Source organism: Colias eurytheme, chromosome 23, assembly GCF_061535395.1.
Source record: "Colias eurytheme isolate Ceu_HAF_F1 chromosome 23, ilColEury1 Martin Lab GWU primary, whole genome shotgun sequence".
NCBI lineage: Eukaryota > Metazoa > Arthropoda > Insecta > Lepidoptera > Pieridae > Colias > Colias eurytheme.
In genome coordinates, this window is record NC_143002.1 from 4663785 (window position 1) to 4687083 (window position 23299).

The following is a 23299-nucleotide window of genomic DNA, read 5'->3' on the forward strand; positions in this document are numbered from 1 at the left end:
CCGAATTTCAGCAAAGCATCGCCCCTTAGCCCTAATCTCTTAAAGGGAACCGTACCTCTCAAAAGGATTTAACAAGCGGTATTCACTGCTCATTATATTTTTATACTTTATACCTCTGGTGGCGGACATAAAGTGCGCGATCAAAACACGCGAACCCCTACAAAAGGTAATTATGTTTTGATTTCTACAAAAAATTCGAGTATCACAAAGGAGACTAACGAGATAAGAGCGTGCTAAATCGTCCCCCCCTTCACCCGCGCCGGGATCAATTCGCTCGCGAACGGTCGATTGGCTGAGCGAGATGGCTTTATTGGGGGCGTGTCCCACGTAGGCCACGCCCTCCCCGCTGCGAGGGTATCCGCCGCTCCTCGCCGGCCAGTCAACCTCCGACCGCGCCCGCATGCGTACACGATCCTACGATCGCGACCCCATTGTGAAACTGTGCTAAATGGAACTGACCGGCGTTCAATGTTAAAGAAACAAATATACGAGGAGAAAGAAGTGAACATGGCGATACAGAGTGTTTCGAGATATCCCAGCAGCCCCGCGGAGGCGACGGAACCGCCAAAGGCGTCGAGGATCAGTTTCAGCGTCGCTTCGATCCTGGCTGATACGAAATCTAACCAAGTCGATGAGGCCGAGATGATCAGGCATCACCGGACGATCCCGGAGTCTCCTTTGAGGCAATCTCCTGAAGCGCAGCCGGAGCTCCCCGGCGGAAAATCATCACCGCGCCCGTCATCTAATGCTTCACCTATGAATCTAAACGTATCAGCCCATGCAACGTCTTCTGACGAAGAATACGAAGATTCCGTAAATCAGGAAGACTCTATAGTCGATGTGGAAGATCTGCAGAATGGCGGACATAGTGACGACGATGACAGAATATCTAGCAATGAAAAAGAGAGGCTAGGACCAATAAGGCCGACCCCGTTCAGCGCGCTGGCTGCTGCAGCGGCGGCTTACCACAGCTTAGGAAGCTGGGCGGGACCTCCTCCCGTCGTGCCTTCGTTTGGACCATTGTTCCAATCGCATTTCCCTGGACATCTAACAGGTAAGATTCATTATTTTTCACTTTGCTTTACCTCTAAACATTCCTCTTTGAAATTTAATCGATTTGGTAATTATATGCTTATTTGTAGTTTTCATTGTTAGTCTATATGAGTATAGAGCATTAAATTGAATTGTTAAACTTAAATAAACATTTTTACACGCTTCAGGCTTCTTAATATTATCCAAGGGTCGCATTGTTCAATCGTCACAGAACACTTCATTTGACAGAACATAAATCACTTTTTTGTTCGCTTCAACGATTTTTTCTTCACTGTCACTTTCTTTAGCTTCTCTAATAACTGTAATAATTGTAACTGTAATCATGCATATAATTATAGGTGTATTAAGCCTAAGTATGATATGCGATAATGGTTGCACGATAGTTTTGTAAAGTGATTTAAATGTAAATTCCTGATATTGAATAGACGATTACACAAAAATGTAATCGCCTGATGCAATTACCCACGCACTTAAAACACCGTTAATTGCAAGTGTATGCAATAATTATAACCTGACACGCATTGCTTTAGTACAAACTGTAGGTACAATTAGTGTATTTGTTCGTTGCATAATTCTATTTAGTTAGAAGAATAATCTTCATCGACGGAATATTTTTAATATCGTATTGAGTTAGGAAGGTCTACGGTATTAATTTATATCTACTTTGATCTGTATCTACTTTATTTAATTGATTTTAAGTATTCAAAAGTATATTTGGAAATTAATTTCTACGATTTTCTATAAATAAATCAAGTATTAAATAGGCACTAACTACTATTTGATTTAGATTTAAATTTAAATACCAATTATTAGCATTAGGTCGTGACCGTATTATTTTAGTGCTAATGTTGATAAATAATTTATTTTCACCGCGTTTTCGAATTACATAATTTTAAACTATACCTAGTTATAAAAGCGATATTGTTGAATAGAAAATATTCAATTGTTTATAATTACAATGACTCGGTTATATTTATTACCTTATTACCGTTCGTTTAAATATAAAATGATAATGATACTTAATTAGAAAATTTACGCAGTTAATAAATTTAACTTTACAAGAAGCAAGAATGTTGGAGCAATTTTGTTGTTCAATTGTACAATCAATTATGTTATTATGATAATTATTATTTAGTCTTACAATTACGCTCGTTTTTAATGATAATTCATTTTCCTCTAGAATAAATATTTAATAAATGTTTTCGTCACTTGAATTGCCTTAAATCTTGTCAGATTTAATCTCTAATTGGATTATATTTTTGTGCTAATCAGATTTTTTATGATTACGGTTATATTTTTTTACATAGGCCTAATCTGTATCTGTCTATATTATATTACTATTATGTTGATATTATCTATTCGTGTCATATTATAGCTACAAAATATCGCTGTCGTAGACGTTCTGCATTTTAAGATTTTTCCTGCTAACCAGAGTAGGTAGGTATATGTATCTACGTAGATATTACCTACCTGCTATCCAGAATAATAACTAGTAACTGGCGTCCTTACTAAACTAATATATGTACTACAAAAGTATCTATAGTTACCTAAGTCCGTATCACACAATTTTAAACTAAGCTTAGTGCTTACCCATCGACTTAACAAACGTTCGACACTACAAAATTAACATAACCCCAAAATTCACAGACACCTTCGAAACACAAGCCGAAAATCTTCTAAAACCGGTTACAAACAAACAAATAAACCCATAAGCCAAACATAAATAGCGGATCTGTCGAAATGCGAAAACAATATTTGAAAATGGCGGCAAGGCGGGATCGCGTCAACATGGCCGACGACTTTGCATAATACCCTCACAATGACAGTTATTTGTAGTTTATACAATTATCATATTTAGATCTTGTAAGCCACACAGTTCTCTTGTAAATTTAATTTTGAATAAGTTTCTTTAATGTATTAAAAGTTTGTTTCTGCAAAGGTATTTTAATCAATTTTAAAATACTCACAGGCCACAGCCAAAATTAATCTAGGTATGTAGGTATTTCATTAAATGTGTATGAACGTTGCTTAATTAATTGCTTCCCTAATAAAACATGTCATGTAATTTCTTCTTCAATTAATAAGTTACAGCCTACAGGAGCATTACTCACATTTCCTTTCGCTTATAAAAACGTTGTAAACGCAAATGATTTTATTTCATTAGCAAGACTTTGTTAACTTTTTTAAAAAAACCTTTCGATAAATGAAAGTGTTTGTACTTACTTTCCCACCGTTCCGCTATTTGAAAGTAGGTAAACATGTTTAGGACATTTATATAAATAGGTCTCGATTCTAGTAGTAGGTACCACGTGTAATTAATTCCTGCATTCACATTTCAATTATTTACTTTTTCACGTATTTATTCACGTAACTATAGTAACTACGTCTTAGTTATTTGCGATATTCAATAACAAATGAAAGTCAAATCTAAACTGTACGTAGTATATATCTGTCAACTGTGGTCTGTGTCTAAACGCATTGTCCCATGCCATGATTAAAAAAAGTAAAACCGAAAAGCGCGGCAACGGAAAAAACATAACCTCAAAATGCAATTTCTCACACGAACGCATAGCTTACTGAAAAATGAGCGATAAGCCGCAAAAACATCCTGAAAGCTACATTACAGCTTAACATTATGAATTTACACACTTAACATGCTTTTGTTCGCTTTTAATTGATAAAATTGCAAGAACAAAATTATATTGAAACATGCGAGTATAATAATGGCGACAACGCACGGAACGGCTGACGCTCAATTTACATTTTTCATTAATCTGTGCCTCCAGTGAATAAGGGAATAACTCAAAAACAGCACTTTTCAGGAGAGACAAAAAACTGTATATCAATACTAAATCTTTAGTAATTCAAAATTTTAAGCTTGTATGTGTAAGATATGATGTTAGACTATATTTTTACATAGGAACACATATTGTAACAACCCCATAAATATACTTTTTTCGTGTTTTTTTGTAGTTGTGGCCTTATGAACGAGTACTTCATGGAATAACTCAATGTATTCACATAATTTTTTTTTTACTCTTTGCAATATAACGACTTATGCCCTTATGCACTATGTTCATAATCGCACAACACGACTTATATTATTGCCAGCTTTGGTTTTATAGAAATGATGTGACTTATTATGCTTGAAATTTGTGTACTTTATGACTCAATTGAGGCATTTTAGTGGAAAAACTATGCACGTAGCTTGAAAAACGAATGAAATCAACGGGTTTTTTTTCGTTATTAGATAATAAAAACAAAGCAATATTTAGGTATTTATGCATTTAACCCTAGAAGTCCAATCTACGTAAATTTGACGTATGAACTCTTCTATATTTACCATCGAATCGCTGCAAAATCCAGAACCAACTTATTAGCCGTCGAGACCTAGCAGTACATAGTTGGCTCATCCCGGTAAATTCCGCCATTTTGTTGTAAAGAGGATGTTGTGCGTCATTTTGACGTATAATTGGGCTTTTCGTAACTTTTAAGATTGTTTCAAATTTTTATTTTGTGATTTATTTGAATAATTTTTTTCCAAGTCACGTTTCACATGATATCTATAGTATTATACTATAGATTGTGTATAAAATGGGATCCAGACAACTTTTATACTAGGACGAAAAACCTTCAATTTTAGTAAATGACGATTATTGTCCTCCGCTGGATTTGGACTTCAAGCAAGGGGATTGGGTGGCTGAAGATGTTGTCCGGAGTAAAACCGAATATGTTATGGGGTTTTGTTACCCATGTATAATGAAAGTCGTAGATTGTAAAATAAACGTTTAATCGATCTTTCAATAATACAGTACTATGTTGTTAATGCTATACAATGTTTCACCAGTCACCACAATGAGCCTAGTCTGTACAGGTTAGCAGGAGACAATCATTGAGTATTGGTATTAAATACGTATCAACTGCGTATTGCGTTTTGCGTATTAACTATTGTCCTAGTGAAAATTAATCGTCGAATCAATTTAAAATTCGATCAAGTGCGTTCCGTTTCGTAAAATATAGATAATAAAAGTGGCAACGCCACAATGTCATGGTGGTATACATTGAGGATACAAGCACTATAAAGAGATAAGAGAAGACCGAAAACCATATTCCTGTATGTTCAGTTAATACAGGAAAAGTTATAGGTGGTCAGTGGCGATTTTTTACGGCATGATATAGAATTTTAACAATGTCTATATCATATAATATCAATATAATGTAGATAAATAAAGAAAATACAATGAGCCGCAAAGATTTTATGCAAAATTAAGCACAGATTTGAAGGTGCCTTGGATGCAAATACGACTTGTGGCACGCACTTTGAAGAGACTCTACGTGACAATAGCCCAATTTTTTCAAAATATGTGGTACCAGAGTATCCATAAAATGTTTACGAAAATGCAGGACCAAAGAAGTATCGATATTGCGGATTTTTTTCCTATAAAAAAGGCAAATTACCAAAGCACAGTGGCTAAAACGCTATATGCAGAGAAAACGATATTCATAATTGTCAAGACTGGTTATAAATACTTTTTTTTATGCGACTATTATAGACTATAATATTATTGTCTTGATTATTGTAGTTAGATAATTTAAAAAAAAAATTAAAAACGAGTTTTTTTTTTAAACTTACCCAATTATTTAAGAAGAAAATATAAGTTTAACATTTTTGTTGGCTTTTTTTAGATGATTCAATTATCGTTCTGTATTTATATAAACAAAGAGTATAATATCATTAAATGCACTTAATGTGTTAACTGTATTTTTAATATCTATTGCAAAAAATAGTTAATTTCCATAGAATATTCCATAAATTAGTATCCCAAGTTAACTGATAAATACCTTTTTTAAAAAATATAAAGATTTGTTGTTGGAGATTTATTGAAAAAAACGATTTAAAAATAATAAGGAATAGGTATGGTGTGTTATTTCCGTGCAGTATTCAATTAATAGACCAATAGCAACACGGCATTAATGCCAAACTGTCTCATGTCGTCACTTGAACCAATGACACTAAAAGAGTTGTTCCTTTATGCTCATGTTAGAAAAATGACACAAATGCGTTTATACTAAAATAGTGTTTAGGACTGATGGAACAAAATGAATTAAGTCTTTATTCAAAAAGTATAACTACACATACGTCTTTGTGTTCGTGGGTACTTTTGACTCGAGACGAATAGTTCCTTTGCGATTGCCTAAAATGATGGATAAGGTAACTTATACCGTTAATCACACCCTACTTATACCGTTTGGGTCATTCGAAAAAATGGGTTAGGACGCAGCTAGAGATATGACCTTTTGATATGTTGTGTATTTTGACGAGCTGAATCCAATGGTGCAATAAAAACCAAAGGGAATAACTCGTCTTACTCCCTTATTCACTGGAGGCACAGAATTAACTGTAATTTTTTTAGTATTTTATTACATGATAGCGGAGGAAGTACCTAATTGAATTAGTTTGGAGATAATGCGAAACGGATTTGCTTGTAAAATATGTTATATGATAATGAAACAAAAAATACCTAAGTATTGAAAATAACATCTTGGCGACATTTTTAGATAGTTAATCCATAATATGTAACTTAGTTAAGTGCACATAAGAATAATTTTACATTGTGTAAAAAATATTCTTAACTATAATGGACAACGTAGGTAAAAGTATTTTAATTTGATATTCATTTAACTAAAATTAGTTTAAAACATGGAGTAAATTCCCTTAGCTAATTTGCACGTTTAATATTAATACAGACATAATATGACTCACTACAAAAGTGTTTATTATTAAAATATCTACTACCTAATAGTTTTTAAAAGATTAATATCATCAGTTTATAACTTATAAAAAAGAAAAACAAACAATGGTTATTACAAAAAATATCAATGATATTTCCTAATATTTGGATCTATTGAGGTTTACATAGCACCTAACAATTATTGACTGATTGTCCCGTAATAAGATATCATTGTATCAAATTCTTATCCAATTCTAAGCAGCTATTTTGTACATAATTAAGCATACAAATACGTATAATATACACGAAGCAATCTTATTCAATTGTACACATCTATTATTAACATTACTCTTTGTTAAACCTCATGTGACACCGAATAAGTTGCAAGCGCGTATCCAAAGAATCACGGGCGACTGAAAAATAAAACACAACCAGTTTTATCGAGGTACAATACCCTGCGACCGTATTACCGCTTTTACGAACTATAATACGCGTTAATACGACTATTACCTGTATTTCCTATTTGTTTACGGTCCAGGATAATAGACTATTACCATACTATTACGAATGTTAAATTGCTAATGCAAAACGCTTGAGGGATTTCGATTAAGAGCCGATTGCTTTCACGGTGTGACTGTCGCCATTATGTTGGATTGTATTATATAATTAGCTTGGATTTTTATTCCGATAACATTGATTATTGTTGGGAATTTGAAAAGCAGTATTAGCTATACATTAATGTGATTTGATGCCGATCTATATTGACCTCTTGTGTTGAACGAACAGTGAACTTTGTAGTCGTTCGTATGAATATTGTTTTTCAAGCCTTCAAGAATTAATTAGCTATTTATATACTTTTCTTTAATTTTATTCTTGAATAACGAAATTATTTCTATTGTTTCGTTTAGTTTCGAATAGTATTCAATTATCTTATGTTTAAAGAAATTGACGTGACATTTTTGCCAACGGCTCTCGTAGAGTTACAAAAGTCAATAATATAAAATTTGAAACATAATTAAGAAAACATAGTGCATAGTTACACTTAGGGCCGTATATTTTTCTCAAAGGATTTCATATATGCGTTTAATTGAATATTCTACTCTCATTATAATATTTTCGCTTGAGCCACTGAACACCACAACGCTTTTAAGGCTCGTACAAAATGCTCGAGCCAGTAATTAAGGTAACCAATTAGGCCGTGCTATCGGGAATTAACTTAACATTTACTAATTAGCACCGTATAATATAAATACTAGCATTTGCGAGTGTACTCCAAGAAAACCCCCATATTTGTCTATCAAAATAACGGTACCGTGAGCCAAAACATTACTAAACCCATTTGCGAATTGATACCATAATACCTTGTAATATGTGACAAATTTGTCCGAAGGCTTCACTTTTTTCGCTCGATACTCGCTCGATTGCCTTCCCTAATTGGCTCGCCATCTGTTTTAATTCATTTCGCGATAGTTTTACAAGTACATATTTTATTGACGCGTGGCTCCGCCTGGCGGTTGGAGCGATTAATCGATTCGTTTGCGTGCGAGTCGCTCGATTGAATGTCTGGCCTGCATTCGATTTTTAAACAATTTTATCGATATTTCGTTTCCATTCCAGTTAATTACGAATTGCGGTTCTAATTGTTTGGGGGATTGTTTATTGTGCTGGCGGCATGGGAGGTCCATAAATGACGTGTTCGTCAAGGGAATTGTTGTCCTATGATGTGTAGATAAGGTCGAAGATCGCAGATAACTTTAGCGGCTCAACTGACGCGTGGTAACGTCTTTTGGACGATGACAGAAAATAATAAATCTCTAGATAACATCAGAGGTGGAGATTATACGGTACTGTGTTGCATCACGCCATCCATACTTCCTGCACAAATTAGTTCGCGAACATTCCTAATTGGCTGAGCTAGACCTTAAAGACTAGTGCGATAGGGTTGAAATTCGTATGGTGTGTGAAATATATTTTTAGCTTTTCGCCGAACAGTAAGTTACTAGTAAACTGTGGTTTAAGTGGCTAGTTAAAGTATAATTGTCAGCGAAATGTTACGAGTTAACTCTTGCTTTAACTGATGTTTAACCACACGCAATGCGTTTGCTTTGTTCCTAGTGGGTTAGGTACATTTAAATCAATATCCCTTTGAAGTGATTTACTTTGCTGACAAACATTGATGCATAGGGATTATTTACAAAACTAGATTTCCGCCCGCGGCTTCGCCCGCGTTTGCAAAGGAAAACCCGCATAGTTCCCGTTCCCGTGGGATTTCCGGGATAAAAACTATCCTATGTGTTAATCCAAGTTACCCTCTATATGTGTGCTAAATTTCATTGTAATCGGTTCAGTAGTTTTTACGTGAAAGAGTAACAAACATCCATACATCCATACATCCATACATCCATACATCCTTACAAACTTTCGCCTTTATAATATGTATTAGATATGTTCGTTACTAGTAAGAGCTTTATAGGTATAAGCTGTATCGTACAGTAAATTAAAAATATTTCCAAACTAATTACGTATATAAAAGCTACATAACTATGGAGAAAAATACTATTTCTTCGTGTTATTTTTGTGATAAGACCTACAACAATCAATAAAAAATATTTTAAACAAATATAGAGTCATAATTGAATAGTGTAGTAATTACTTAGTATAGTATCTACCTACCAGCTTATTCTAAACCTGTACAAATACTAAAACATAAAAAATATAACAAAAATGAAATTCTCGCCTGCTACAAACAGTAACCGATTTGAAATGCCCATTAGGCCTATAATGTCTTTTTCTTTTTATTCCACATTCCCTCACGAAATCCGTTGTTTTCGCAAAATTGCACATTATTCTCAGTTTATGCTTTGAATAATTTTATAAACACTCATTTAAATGAATATTATATGTAGTTATTACAACTTTGCTTACATGAATTAGGTTTTTGAAGAACGGGTCAGATTCATTTCTCTGATTTATTTTCTATTCGGATAAGTTACCCATTAGTTTATCTAATAGATACCAACTAATAGGAAATTAAAGAGACTTTTGAATGAATTTACAGTTTTTAATGTAGCCAAAAGAATAAAGCGCACACACAATGCTCTCACCCGCGCAATCGACTGACATCTGACAGCCTTAGGGAGGGGACGTGTCCGCGACTAGTGATGTGCGTTCTTGAATCCATCTAACACTACTTAATTAAACTTTAAGATATTATTAGTCCTAGTCTAAATATATATGATGTAGCCCTATTTGTACAGTCTTAACATACAAAAAATTTAACTAAATCTCTCTATGACAGCACTCTTAAAAACATCATAGAGAAGTAATAAACATTTCATTTTTGCTAATCATTTATGTAAATAACATACCCATAGTCTTTATTGCTTCTCGGTGACTGGTTCTATTAATAATATTATAAATTAATAAATATGAATGAAGACTAATTGAGAAAAGCCATCGGTCGCTACATAAAAACTGTAATATCCATAAAATCTACGATCGGATAGCTACCAAATTTGTATGTAAATTAGCATTTAAATATTAACAGAACAGGTTATATTATACCATAAAACTTTGTTTTTAATATTTACGCTACTGTTTTTGTACCTGATTTGGTATTATGTTAATAAAATTTTATGAATCGATACAAGGTTGTCGTATAAAAATTAACGATTATTCGCTTATTTTTTCTATGAAATTATATTACCTTCTTGGATATTTTACACTCTTCGGGAAAAGTTTTAGGTTTCATTTAACTTTAATAATCTCAAAAGTAAAATATATAAATGACTCTATTATAATATAGAGTTAATATTCATTTTATGAGATAGTCATAGTAAAATCAGAATAATTAGGTAATTCGACGCCAGGCGGATGATAAATGATAATAAATTGGTTTAAATAGAATTAATGTTTTAATACTTAAATTACTGTAATAATTATAACCTTTTAGTCTCTCCACACAATTTTATAGCGAAAAAGGACAAATCAATTCAAAAAACAAATTCAAAGAACTCCAATATCCCTAATCAACTAGACATTTAACAGTATCGATAAATTGCTATCAAAAATATCGATTTTAATCTCCCATGATATATGGTCATACAAATTTTTCAACAAAATGAATTCAAAGCGCTCCATAAATTATAATTTGTATTCAATCTTAAAAATTATTAGAAACGAGTTTTAATTAAAATAATAATGCGTAGAGAATTGGTTAATTTGTCATCGAGCTGTATATTATTGTTGAAACATAAATTATAAGGCCTTCTTGGAAACGCGTTTCGATTCTAATTTGGAGAACGAATTTTGCTAATGGTTTTAGAATACGCTCCTTTTTAACTTATTAAGTGGCTTATTTATATTATTTTATTTGTGCGACAAGCTTTTCGTGCGGTTTCGCTCACTTATTGTGTTTTTCATACAAACTAACTTTCGTTATTTAATCTAGTTAGTTAAAGATTTATTTTCGTGAAAGCATATAGCCTAGTAGATACCAAAGTTATTCTTTGCTATCTGTACGCTAAAATTAATCAAATTTATAAAAACCGTTTAATATAACACGAGATACTTACATAGATATCTACACTCTTTGTAATTATAAAATTAGTAGGTAGTTTTTACATTGCGTGTAGTAAAGGTAATAATTGTAATATGAAATTGTCGATTTTTTATGAATCACAAGGCTATAATAATTTTCGTACAAATAACGTAATTCTAGGAAACATTACATTGTTTCAGCTTTAATGAAATTATAAGTGAAACTCCTATTCGTTATAATTAATGAATTAATGTTTTTATTGCGCCTATAAATATATACAGTACTTAATAGGTATCTATACTACCTATGGACTGTATAATAACTACATTATTGCAAATAACTATTCATCATCACGTCATCATGTTTACATTTTATGACTTATCCAATACATAGCTTTATATTTTAAATTTCAATATAGGTAGATATTCTATGATCTATCTAATGATATGGTTAACCCAAAATTTACATAGCATTGGAGTGTCTCTCCGTCCCTCTGTCTGTCTGTTTGTCCAGAACATCTTTATTGGATAGAGGTGTTTGTAGAGCAATATAATATGAATATAAGTTATTTTTTATCTCATATTACGTAAACTATGTCATGTTCTTCAATAATGCTATAATCCCAAAATCCCTAGAAAAACAAACAGCATTTCCTTGATCGAATTTCTAACCCCTCCTTCTGTATTTCACATTTACCCAGCATCCACAAACCGTTATACCAATACCTTATCCAAAGTACCATAGACACAATCCATACAATAGATTCTTCACATTTCTTGAATACTCTATTATAATGGGCATAGACATAGAATATTATTTAGGTGGGCGACGGCGTGGGTGAGCGGATTCCCGCTGTGTGCATTAACTTGTTCATTTATTAATATCTGACATAATATATTTGAAAAACTTATAGAGTTGTAAGCTTTAGTTTTTTTAGTTATGTTAGAATGGAAAAAATCAATTGTTACCTTTAGATTTGGTATCATTTTTAAGTCATTATGAAAGAGATGCAGGATGATTCGATGTGCGGAGATTGCGAATTTTAAATTTTTATAGAATATAAAGACATGAGGGTTATATTATTTAAGTTAATAGATACTAGAAAAATTACGGGATGGTTTGATGTAAACATTATTTTGGTATAGGTTCTTATTATATTATTATTTATAAATTATTTCGTGTTGTGCGTTTACCGTAGACATCTCGTTATTTGTGATTTCAATGTTTAGCTTCGAACGTGAAAAATAATCTTATTTACTTACCTATGAGTAAGTTTCCATGTTTAATTAAAACCCAGTTGAAATTTAAAATACAAATCATGTAGAATAATAATAATCAATACGTTAGGTAAACTACAATTATTTACTTACTATTTACTAACAATATTTTAGAGTTTCTTTTGTTGCTTGCTCTGTCTGTGTGTATGTCTGTTTCTTATTAATGCCTCAACCACGTAACCGATTTGAATGAAATTTAGTAGAAATATAACTGGAGACATGAGAAAGAACGTAAAATTTTATCCCGGAATCCCACGGGAACGGGAACAATACGGGGTTTTTGACTACGCGGGCGAAGCCGTGGGCGGAAAGCTAGTCTTAATCTTAATACTATTATAAAGGCGAAAGTTTGTATGGATGTATGGATGTTTGTTACTCTTTCACGTAAAAACTACTGAACCGATTACAATGAAATTTAGCACACATATAGAGGGTAACTTGGATTAACACATAGGATAGGTTTTATCCCGGAAATCCCACGGGAACGGGAACTATGCGGGTTTTCCTTTGAAAACGCGGGCGAAGCCGTGGGCGGAAAGCTAGTAAGTAATAAAACTAATAGCGTCCTATTTAATAAACAATTTAATTATCACCTTACTGTACAATCAGTTCATATTACTGATAAAGAACATAAAACTTCGCAATCAAAACATTAATTTAAATTTTTATGAGTTTATAGTTCATTAATTAATATAGGTATATTAATAATATATTAGTTCTCTACATACCTACTATTAAATATTAAATATAAATGCGAAAGTAACTCTGTCTGTCTGTCTGTTACGCTTTCCCGCTTAAATCTCTCAACCGATTTTGTTGAAATTTGGCACAGACAATTTTTAGACCCTGAGAAAGAACATAGGCTACCTTTTATTGCGAAATATGTACCACGGGCGAAGCCGGGGTGAACCGCTTGTTTTATTATATTAATTAAATTGTCTTAGTCAGAACAATTTGTGGACAAATATAAAATGCAGGTAAATGACCGCTTTATAACTTCATTTAAACTTTGTTTTTTATCAGCGGGTCCCTTTGATACAACTTATTATAAAATCAACAAGAATTATTAATTGGTTTTGATTTTTATCAAGTTGTTATATTTATGTGTTTATATTTGAATAAAATATAATCATTTTTTTAATTTTAAATTTCCACGTGTAAAATCTATAACATAAAAATGAATCGTAAAATGTGTTAAGCGCATAACTCGAGAACGGCTGAACCGATTTCGTTAAATATTTTTTATAGTAGTGGTTCTTATGGAAAGGAAACGTAAACATGTACCACGGGCGAAGCCGGGGACTGCTATAGTAGTGAATAAAAATCTGAACTTCAAACTTACTTTAATACCTAATAAAGTAGGTAGTAGGTACCAATGTCAAGCCAAAAAGTACCTATCACAAAAATAATCTGTTTACACTTCACAATAATCTGTTAAAAATAGGTAATTCTCAGAAACATTGAAAGTTTTACACTAATTTAGATTTCAAGCCGAGTTAGACGTTATACATGATGTTAGGTACAGTCCGCAACGAAGTCATGCTCCTAATTATAGAAGCATTCCCAATCAATTACCGCGTAACAAGACTGACACGACTCTTAGTTGGTACCGTCAGCAAAAACATTAGCATAAATTTCGTATATTTTAATATATTATATATAGTTTAAAAGACTGATAGCTTTCCTTGATTTATTAAACTTTCTTCGATTACCATATATTAAGTTTTTGCAAGATGCATGTCAATTAATTTTTACCATATTATAATTTTGATGGATATTAATAATGTACCTAATAGTTATGAAATTCAATAAAGTATGATTTATTTCTTTTCGGCAAGATTTTATTAGTTACTAGCAAACCGGGCGAACTCCGTTTCGCCACCAGCCTTTTCTTTGCTATAAACCTCACTTAGCCCGAGACCTTTCCAATGAATGCAAAACCGTGGAAATCGGTTGGTGCGTTCTGGAGTTATAGCGTCAGGAAGGAAAACCCGACTTATTTTTATATAGTAGATAACGACTTCTATTTAAAATAAATTAACAGGTTATTTAAACATATGTAAACAATTATAAAAATATTCGAAAACTTCAAATTATTAATAAACACTTTAAAACCAATAATACATTCACATCGCCTACAAATTATTACATTCATTACTAAAATCAGAGGCCATCAAACGGGCGTATTTAGAACTATTTAAAACCTGGCAGCGAGCCAAAATCCTAATGTCCCATTGAATAGGGCTATTTGTAAAGTGACTTCAATGCATAACTTCTGTGCACTTAATCGTGGTGTGGCCACTAAATAGGCTTTAAATTCTCCGAGACAAAAGTAAAACAAAAATCTTTGATTGACGGTTTTATTGTCTCATAACGGCATTCAGTTAAATTAAATGTGGATATGGTTTTTAAATATTTAATGAAATTTATTGATGTACTTATTGTTTAAACGATTTTTACTACAAGGATTTGGTTGGTAATCTCGTTTAACATACTTTTGCTTTTAATACGATTTGTTTAGTAGATATGTAAATTTCGTTAAATTTAAATATCGTCAGACACAAATGATTTAAATAATACGTCACGTGTTTGTTTGGTGATATAATTTATTTTTTGACTGTGTAATTATAGACAACGTTGTTTTCTCTTGAAATTTTACAATTGACATAAAATTATTATTAATATTGGTATATAGGTAATTAATTCGTAGATAATTAAGACGAATAAAAATTGATAAACGTCATTTAAAACCTTGGCTAGGCTCTTGTTATATTAAACATAAAAATAAATCATAATAACAGTCAAAACAATATAATCGCGTAATAAAACAACTCATTACTGTGAGCACAGATAATAGAATAACTTCTTATTAATCTATTTATATTTATAACGTTAATTAACGTATTTTAATAATGTTGATTGCTGTATTTCTACTGATATGAACATGCTTTTTATTTATCATAATTAAATTTTTTGTTGTCAACGTTTAAAAACGAGGTACTTGAGCAATCATAGATTAAATTTAAAAAGAAAAAACGAATCTACATCTATGCTTCACAAATGGAATAATGGAATTGAAAATTTGAATATATTATAAGCATAGTTCAAAAATAGAACGTTCCTAATGGGGTTAAATAGCTAAGTTCCGAGTTTTGTATGGCCCATATTTTAAAGCGATTGAGTCGGCTGATGAATGGCTTCAGAGACACTTCGTTTGATCGTTAGATAAATGTTGTGGGTCGTAAGGAATCCGGGAAGACTTGTTAATAGTTCTATTATAGTTCTTTGTGTTTTCATAGATTTATCATCGTATCTTATAATCTTCCGGTGTATAAAAAGCTTTATTTGGAACTTACCGTTTGGAATAAATATTATTTGGACAGGCTTTTATTTGGAAAGCGTTTTTTAAATATTATTTATTTACGCTATGGAGATGTTCGTTGGGTGTAAGATAAGAATTTATTGCTTCCAATTTTAAAATAATTTACGCTTTTTAACCCGCTAAATGCCAGAGAATATTTAACATGTCTGTACAAAATAGTTGAAAACATCCAAGCGGTGTATAATTAATAAATACTTAACCCAAGAAGATACATTTAACATCTTATTTCCCACTGAAGATGTAACAAAACGAAGAAAAGCGATCGTTTAAAATATTGGAATGAATGACATACCACGCTTCGCACGATAAATGGTACTGCTCACACAAAAAGCAAATATGCTCATTAATATATCAACTGTCTTTTTAGCCCGATTTGGTACCGTCGGCAGAAAAATAGAAATTTTAACTAATGATAAATTTTCAACCGACTTTAAAAAAGTAAAGTTTTGGAGTGTAGGTATTGTATTTTTTGGGTTTCTTATTTTAATTTGATGATGCCTTCTGGTTGGTAAATTTGTTTGGTTCTGACAATTTGAAGTTAATTTAGGTTTTTTTAATAATACAATTTAGTGCGATAGACTAAATGTTGAAAGTAATTGATTTACATTGTTGGTATAATTTATTCATTTAATCGGGGAAATCGTAAAAATATAGACACAATGTCGCCCGCCGTCTTGACAATGTCATTGATTCGCCTAAATAGCCTTGTGCCATTTATTATCTGTGACAGCTACATAATTTAAGTCTTCAGAATCTCGACTCGGAAATAGTTCGAATTTTGAATTCAAACGTTCCCGCGAAACATGCGATTAAATTCGAAATTTGAAACTAAATTGCGTTTTTAAATTATTGCCCTGTTACTAATTTATGGTTTCGATTTAAATTCAATTGTAACGTACTTTAAAACGTGTCGTATTTCTTTCAACGCTTGAAATGTCACAACATGTAAATAATTCAGATGCTAAACATCTGCATTCGATATCTTTAGACAATTAACAAGAGAATCGAAGCAGACAGCTACCGTACGTATATTTTTAAAGGCAAGTAAATTAACGTGTAAGATCTTTTGTGCACGAACGACAAACGCCACGAATGGTTTGGAAATTCAAATATTACTAAATTTAAACCGCATTTTATCTTAATTAAGTGTCTCTATTTGTATCTTGGGAACAATAAATTTAGATTTCATTAATTAAGAATGTCAATGTTCCCGTTTTGCATTATCAATGCGATACCACTTTATCCAATCTAAAATAGTTTCGAAATTGAGGAATGTATAGTAATTATTAGCTGTATTTAAGTGTCATTCTGTAGTATTATCGATGAAATTATATTTTTATTGCTCTATCTACTATTTAATTTATAGCATGTTTTCCTGTTCTGAACGTTCTACCAATAAATATATTTATTTAATACTGCCTACAAATTACTTCGAATTATTAAAATAGCTTTGTTATCACGTAAACACACATATTGGTGCCAGACACAAATGCCGCGGCTAATCGTCGCAACTAAACCGTGTCGCAAGTCTGCATCTAGCCTTATTTTTATTTCAGTCTACGTCGCCGGCAGCTTTGACGTCGAAACATGCCATTAATACACTTTCGACTTTTTTTCGGCTGTCACATAATTTAATTTTTTTTTACTTTTTTGTGGCGCATTAGCTATTAAACGAGTCGTGTTTGACAACGGGATTAATATGTTGAAATTGTTAACTCCGTGACAGTAATATTTTTCATGTAAATGATTGTGTTTGTGTATCTTTGTTTTGTAATATTATGCGTAACATAGACCACAATATAGTTTAAAAATTTTGTTACTGAAGTCAAGAAATACGAAAATGAAGAATATCACAAACAAATATTTTATAATTCGATGTGTACCTACTGATAAATTTAGTTCATTAAAGCATTTGAATTTTGAATGCTATAAGAAAGATCAAAACCATGTTGATTAAAACCATAAAAAGGTATAAGTAAAGGTATGTGGTATATATAATATACCTATGAGAAAGTTATTAAAACATTCTACGCCTATTCACAGAAAAATAAAAAATGCTGCAACGTGAATGGGACATTTTCCTTAATAGTTATAAAAATAACTACAATAATAACAATTAACGTTATCAGATTATTAACGGATTTCCATACATTTATCAAATTATTTATATAGCACAAAGTTTAATTTCGAATATTAATTACTGCCAGCTAATGAGCTGATAGTGCCTGTAATAAAACTGGCTAATCTCGGAAACAATTCTTTTTATATGAGTCCTACCTTTCTGTTTATATGAGTACCTAAACAATTATTTCTATTATTAAAATTAGTGTATTTTGTTCAAACATTTGATGTTCTCAGATGTTTTAGTACTGATCGATATATTTAGTGTAAACTGGGAATCAAACCCAGGATCTCCAAGTACCTAATTAGCTTAAGTACACATTAACCATTCTACTTTTGAGGCGACAATTTTTATACAAGATTGTAACAATGTCGAAATATTTCTTAGACAAGAAATATGAAAACAATGACAATCAATGTGATCTAAATTAGGTACCTGATAATTGCTGTATTTTTAACTATAACTAATAGATAATATTATAGAACTAGAAATAAACACCTTTTCACAACTAATAACCTAGCATTAGAAACAACTTTTCTCGGACCATATTATGATGGCTATAATTTACCTCGGTACGTTAACTCATGCCACAGATAATATAAAACTAAACTGTTCATACGCAACTGTTTTTATATTATTAATAAAATTAGCTTATTAATAAACTAGCTGTGCTGTGCGGTTTTACCCGCATTGCTCCGCTCCTGTTAGTCTTAGCGTGATGATATAGTCTATAGCCTTCCTCGATAAATTGGCTATCTAGAAAGAACTTTTCAAATCGGACCAGTAGTTCCCGAGATTAGCGCGTTCAAACAAAAAAACTCTTCAGCTTTATAATATTAAGTATAGAAGATAATAGATTATATAATTTCGCCCAATAAAACATGACCTATCCCACAGAGAATTAATGAAATGTGACGGTGTTGTCTGTGGTAATAAAATATTGTTTTTATTTGTTTATCTGTTATCAAATTGTTAACTAGTCTATGCTCCAGTGGCTTGAAACTCGATTGTAACTTTTGCAATAATTTGTAATTAAATTTTTGTTGTTTTTGTTATGAGACAAATTTATTGTTCATCGTAATAAGTGGATATTTTGTTGTGTTCGTTTTTAAGAGATTATAATTTTAAATAATTTGGAAAATCCAAAAGTGCACGCCTCATAATTTTTTTTTAATAAATATTTATTAATTATTATTTTTGTTTATTTAATAACAATTAAACCACATCGAATCAGACCCTGAAAAATGAAAGGGTTCTATTCCTGAGCATACTCAAGCGTAAGAGAAAAAAAAAAGACTCGATTAGTAAAGTATTTCGGTCGCTATCGTGATAACAAGAAAAAGGATCCGCACATACAGACACACGGACGTCCAAGACAGAACTTTTTTAAACTGTTTTTTAACTAGTTTAAATAACAAAAATGACATCAAAAATATCATGAACGTTAAAAATAGTGTTTTTTCTTAATATGTGTGTGTATGTATTATCTTACAAGTGCAATGTATGATACATAAAGACATTTTAAGTTTGAAAAATCAGATGTTTTGCGCGAAGTGACAGTAGTACCCACTACCCACCTCAACGCTTCGCTTATGAGGCGTGCAAATGAGTCTTCCTGTGTCGTTAGGAATAATAATTTTAAACTAACGAGTTGAGTTATTTTCTCGATGTTGTTTAATTGCTTTTTCATGTCCACATTATACTTGTGGTATAAGTTGGAATTACGCAAAATTGGACAAATTATCTTATTTTTTAGTACCTATTAATAGGTAGGTTTTGTAACAGGGTTGAAAGCATCACTATAGTTCTGTGGAAAGCACCATAAACAAATTGACTTTCTCTGCAACTAAAAAGTCGCTATTAAAAATAATGTTTATAACCTATTAACCAAGAATTAACAAATAAATTAGTGTTATCACATTAACTAAAGGTCATTCCACACTAGCTGAACGTGCGTGTGTCTTATCTATAGTGCAGGAGCCAACTATAAAAAAACGGTATAATTGTAACGAATAAAAAGCTTTGTTTTTCAAATAAGTAAATGGGTTTATCGGCAGCCGTTTAAGCTTTGAAATTGTATGAACTTCAGTTATTGGAGTAATTAATATGGAGTTTTATTTGCAAAAGTGTAGGTAATGTTTACATTCACTCTTGCAAATAAAACTGATGACTGTCAAACAAAACCTTAGGTAAAAACATAATATAATATTTACGATATTTTTTGGCTGTATCAATAGTGTAGGTTTATGTCAAAAATGTAATGATTCTAATATTATTATTGTTGCAATTTCGTTTACACTAACTGCGTAAATATGTATAATAGAATATAATATAATATACATAATCGAAGATAGATAGAAGATAAATCGTTCTATTTCTACTAAATTATGGTTCCATTAATCAATATTAACATAACGGTAATTATGCAAACGCAATTACTGTTCATAGTATTTCTTATATAAATATTTATAAGATTCCAATATCTTGTTAACATTCAATTGAACCTAAATCAATGTATTTACTGCATAATGGGTTTAATTGCGATAAGTTTGTCTTTATTTTTATCGATGTTTTATATGAAAAATACAAATAAATAGTCTTTAATTGTTATTTATAAACGGACTCATAATATGCACTTGATTAATAAAAAACATATTCATAATAATCAACTTTATTAGTTTTATGACATCAATAATTATTGTATAAACTTAATAATTATAATATAAAATATTACCAACTTAGGAATTGTCCTCTTAACAGTAGGAAATCATAACCCCAAGTTACATGTCTAAAACCCCTATTACACTTTAATGACTATAACCATTTACCGTCGGATATTCTACTATACCATTACACTATCCATAAGTGCCAAAACCCCTACCCATACTACTACCAACCCCCCCTTTAAATATTGTAGCTAATTTCAACATTATCTAACATATAACCTCTTTACAGATCACAACGGTGAACCTCCAAAGCTAAAGTGCAACCTGCGCAAACACAAGCCGAATCGCAAGCCGCGGACCCCCTTCACGGCGCAGCAACTACGCGCGTTGGAGAGCAAATTCGTTGATAAACAGTATTTGAGCATCGCTGAGAGGGCAGAGTTCTCTTCTTCGCTGGGACTGTCTGAAACACAGGTAATTTATAGATACTCATAGATATTACTAACGGATTTCGTAATTTTTCCCAAAGGAAAACTAGCAAAGGAGCTAGTTTAGTATACTATACGAATCATGGCCCCATTTTTTCCATACATAACTAATACATATTGAAAAGTTTTGAGATTAAATATGCACCTATTACAAATAATATAAATGTAACCTATATCATTGTGATACGTATTACTCTCATGTCCAAACTATGTTTCAAACAACCACATATTGCGTTTAACAGATTTGCATGCTGAATTCCAATAAAAAATTGCTATGGTAATCAAATTTAAATTCTAGCTTTTACTTAATTGTCTTTAAAAAAACAAAATGTATTTCTTTATTAAATGGATATATACATTTATTTACGGCAAATCTTATAAAAGTTTGTAACTCAATCAAGCAGAAAGTATACCTACCATTTACATAAAATTAATGCAGCTCTTTAAAGACATAGATATTTTTGGATAAATTATACAGATAAACAAATAAAATACTAATATGAATACCTACTATAACGTATGTAAAAATGAGGATTTAAAAATGTTACAGTATATACTAATTATTTCTTTATTTCACAGGTAAAGATCTGGTTCCAAAATCGTCGGGCGAAAGCGAAGCGCGTCCAAGAGGCGGAAATAGAAAAACTCAAGATGGCGCAGTTTTCCCGCCATCCTCACCACATGTACCCGCACCCCCTGCAGCAGTACTTCCCCCACCCCCTCATGGGCCGACCCCTACCCCCTATGATGTCGCACTTGACTATGCAACCCCCCGTACAGGGGTCGCCGTCACCTAGCACACAGACTAGCGGCCAACAGTAGACAAATAATAATATGTCGAGTGCTTTACTGATATTTTATATACTGTGGTTTGAGACTGCTCTATATATCGAATGATGTTCTTGAAGTGAAACTTCTTTAGGCGCGTTGAGAGTAAAATTTTAAGGTCGCGTCATGGCAACAGCGTCACGTCGTGGAGTAAGGTCGATTTTGGTATCTTTGAATCTTGCCAAAGAAGTTTCACTTTTACACGTGTACACACGCTCTTTTTGTTGTGTTAAATGTATGTTTGTTATAATGGCCATCTGTAATGCTATATTTAAATTAATTTAAAACCGCTACTTAGAACAGACATTTTGATTTACCTACGCAATATTATTAATTGTAAATTATTTGTAAATATTAGTTAAGGATTAATGTAAATATATTTTGTTTATGTCGCAAAATTATAAACAATACACGAGGGAATTATTTAGTATAGTTGTTCATATTCTATTTAATGGTCAATAATTAATATGTATTACCAAAATTATATACAGATTTCAATAAACTTAGAAAAAATGTTTTTCCCACTGTTGTCCCCATATTATGTATAAACATATCCTATGTTAAAAATAGATATAACTATAGTTAACCTGTATTATTATATAGAGTATATATTTAGTACAAAATAACTTGGCTTTTGAAATGTTAACCGAAACTGTAAATATATACCAATTTGTAAATTGAAATTTGTACTTGTGTAGTCTAATACAATTATTTTAAATGATTATTGGGTTTTATTTCTACACTTTCCTACCAACACACACTTGGCCAGATTCGTGAAATGTTGCCATAACCCGGTAGCGAAATCTATGGCATAAAGTTCTTTTTTCAAAGTTTTTATTTAATTGACATTCAGCAAATTTTTTAACCTAAAGGTGCATTTTACATCAAACGAAAATAGAGCTAGAGCAAGAACATTTCGTGATCTTTTAGTGTAAACGAAAACTCGTATTCCGAGTTGTTAAATATTAGAGCATTGCATAGAGTCTTTTAAACGCACTAAGAACAACGAAAGAATGCTCTGCGCTCTAAACTGTTTACAGTAAAATAATTTTACATAGTGGGGTTAGAATGAGCGTTCGCTCGTTTGATGTAAATACGCCGTAACAAGTTTATGTTCTTTAGCAAGATCGTCATTTATTTTATTATTTTTTAGTTTCTAACTACTACTTCAAATCTACTGAAACGTTTTTGCCAATACTTTTACTACCAGC

The 23299-nt window shown here is 31.7% G+C and overlaps 1 protein-coding gene across 1 annotated transcript; it reads left to right on the forward strand.

The window, feature by feature from the left end:
- Positions 1-383: 383 nt before the first annotated feature.
- LOC149898269 (uncharacterized) lies at positions 384-22810 on the forward strand. Its single transcript, XM_090115580.1, has 3 exons — positions 384-1054; positions 21062-21246; positions 21840-22810. The coding sequence occupies exons 1-3, from the start codon at positions 469-471 to the stop codon at positions 22080-22082; spliced, it is 1014 nt and encodes a 337-aa protein (XP_089971706.1). The 5' UTR covers positions 384-468; the 3' UTR covers positions 22083-22810.
- The last annotated feature ends 489 nt before the right edge of the window (positions 22811-23299 follow it).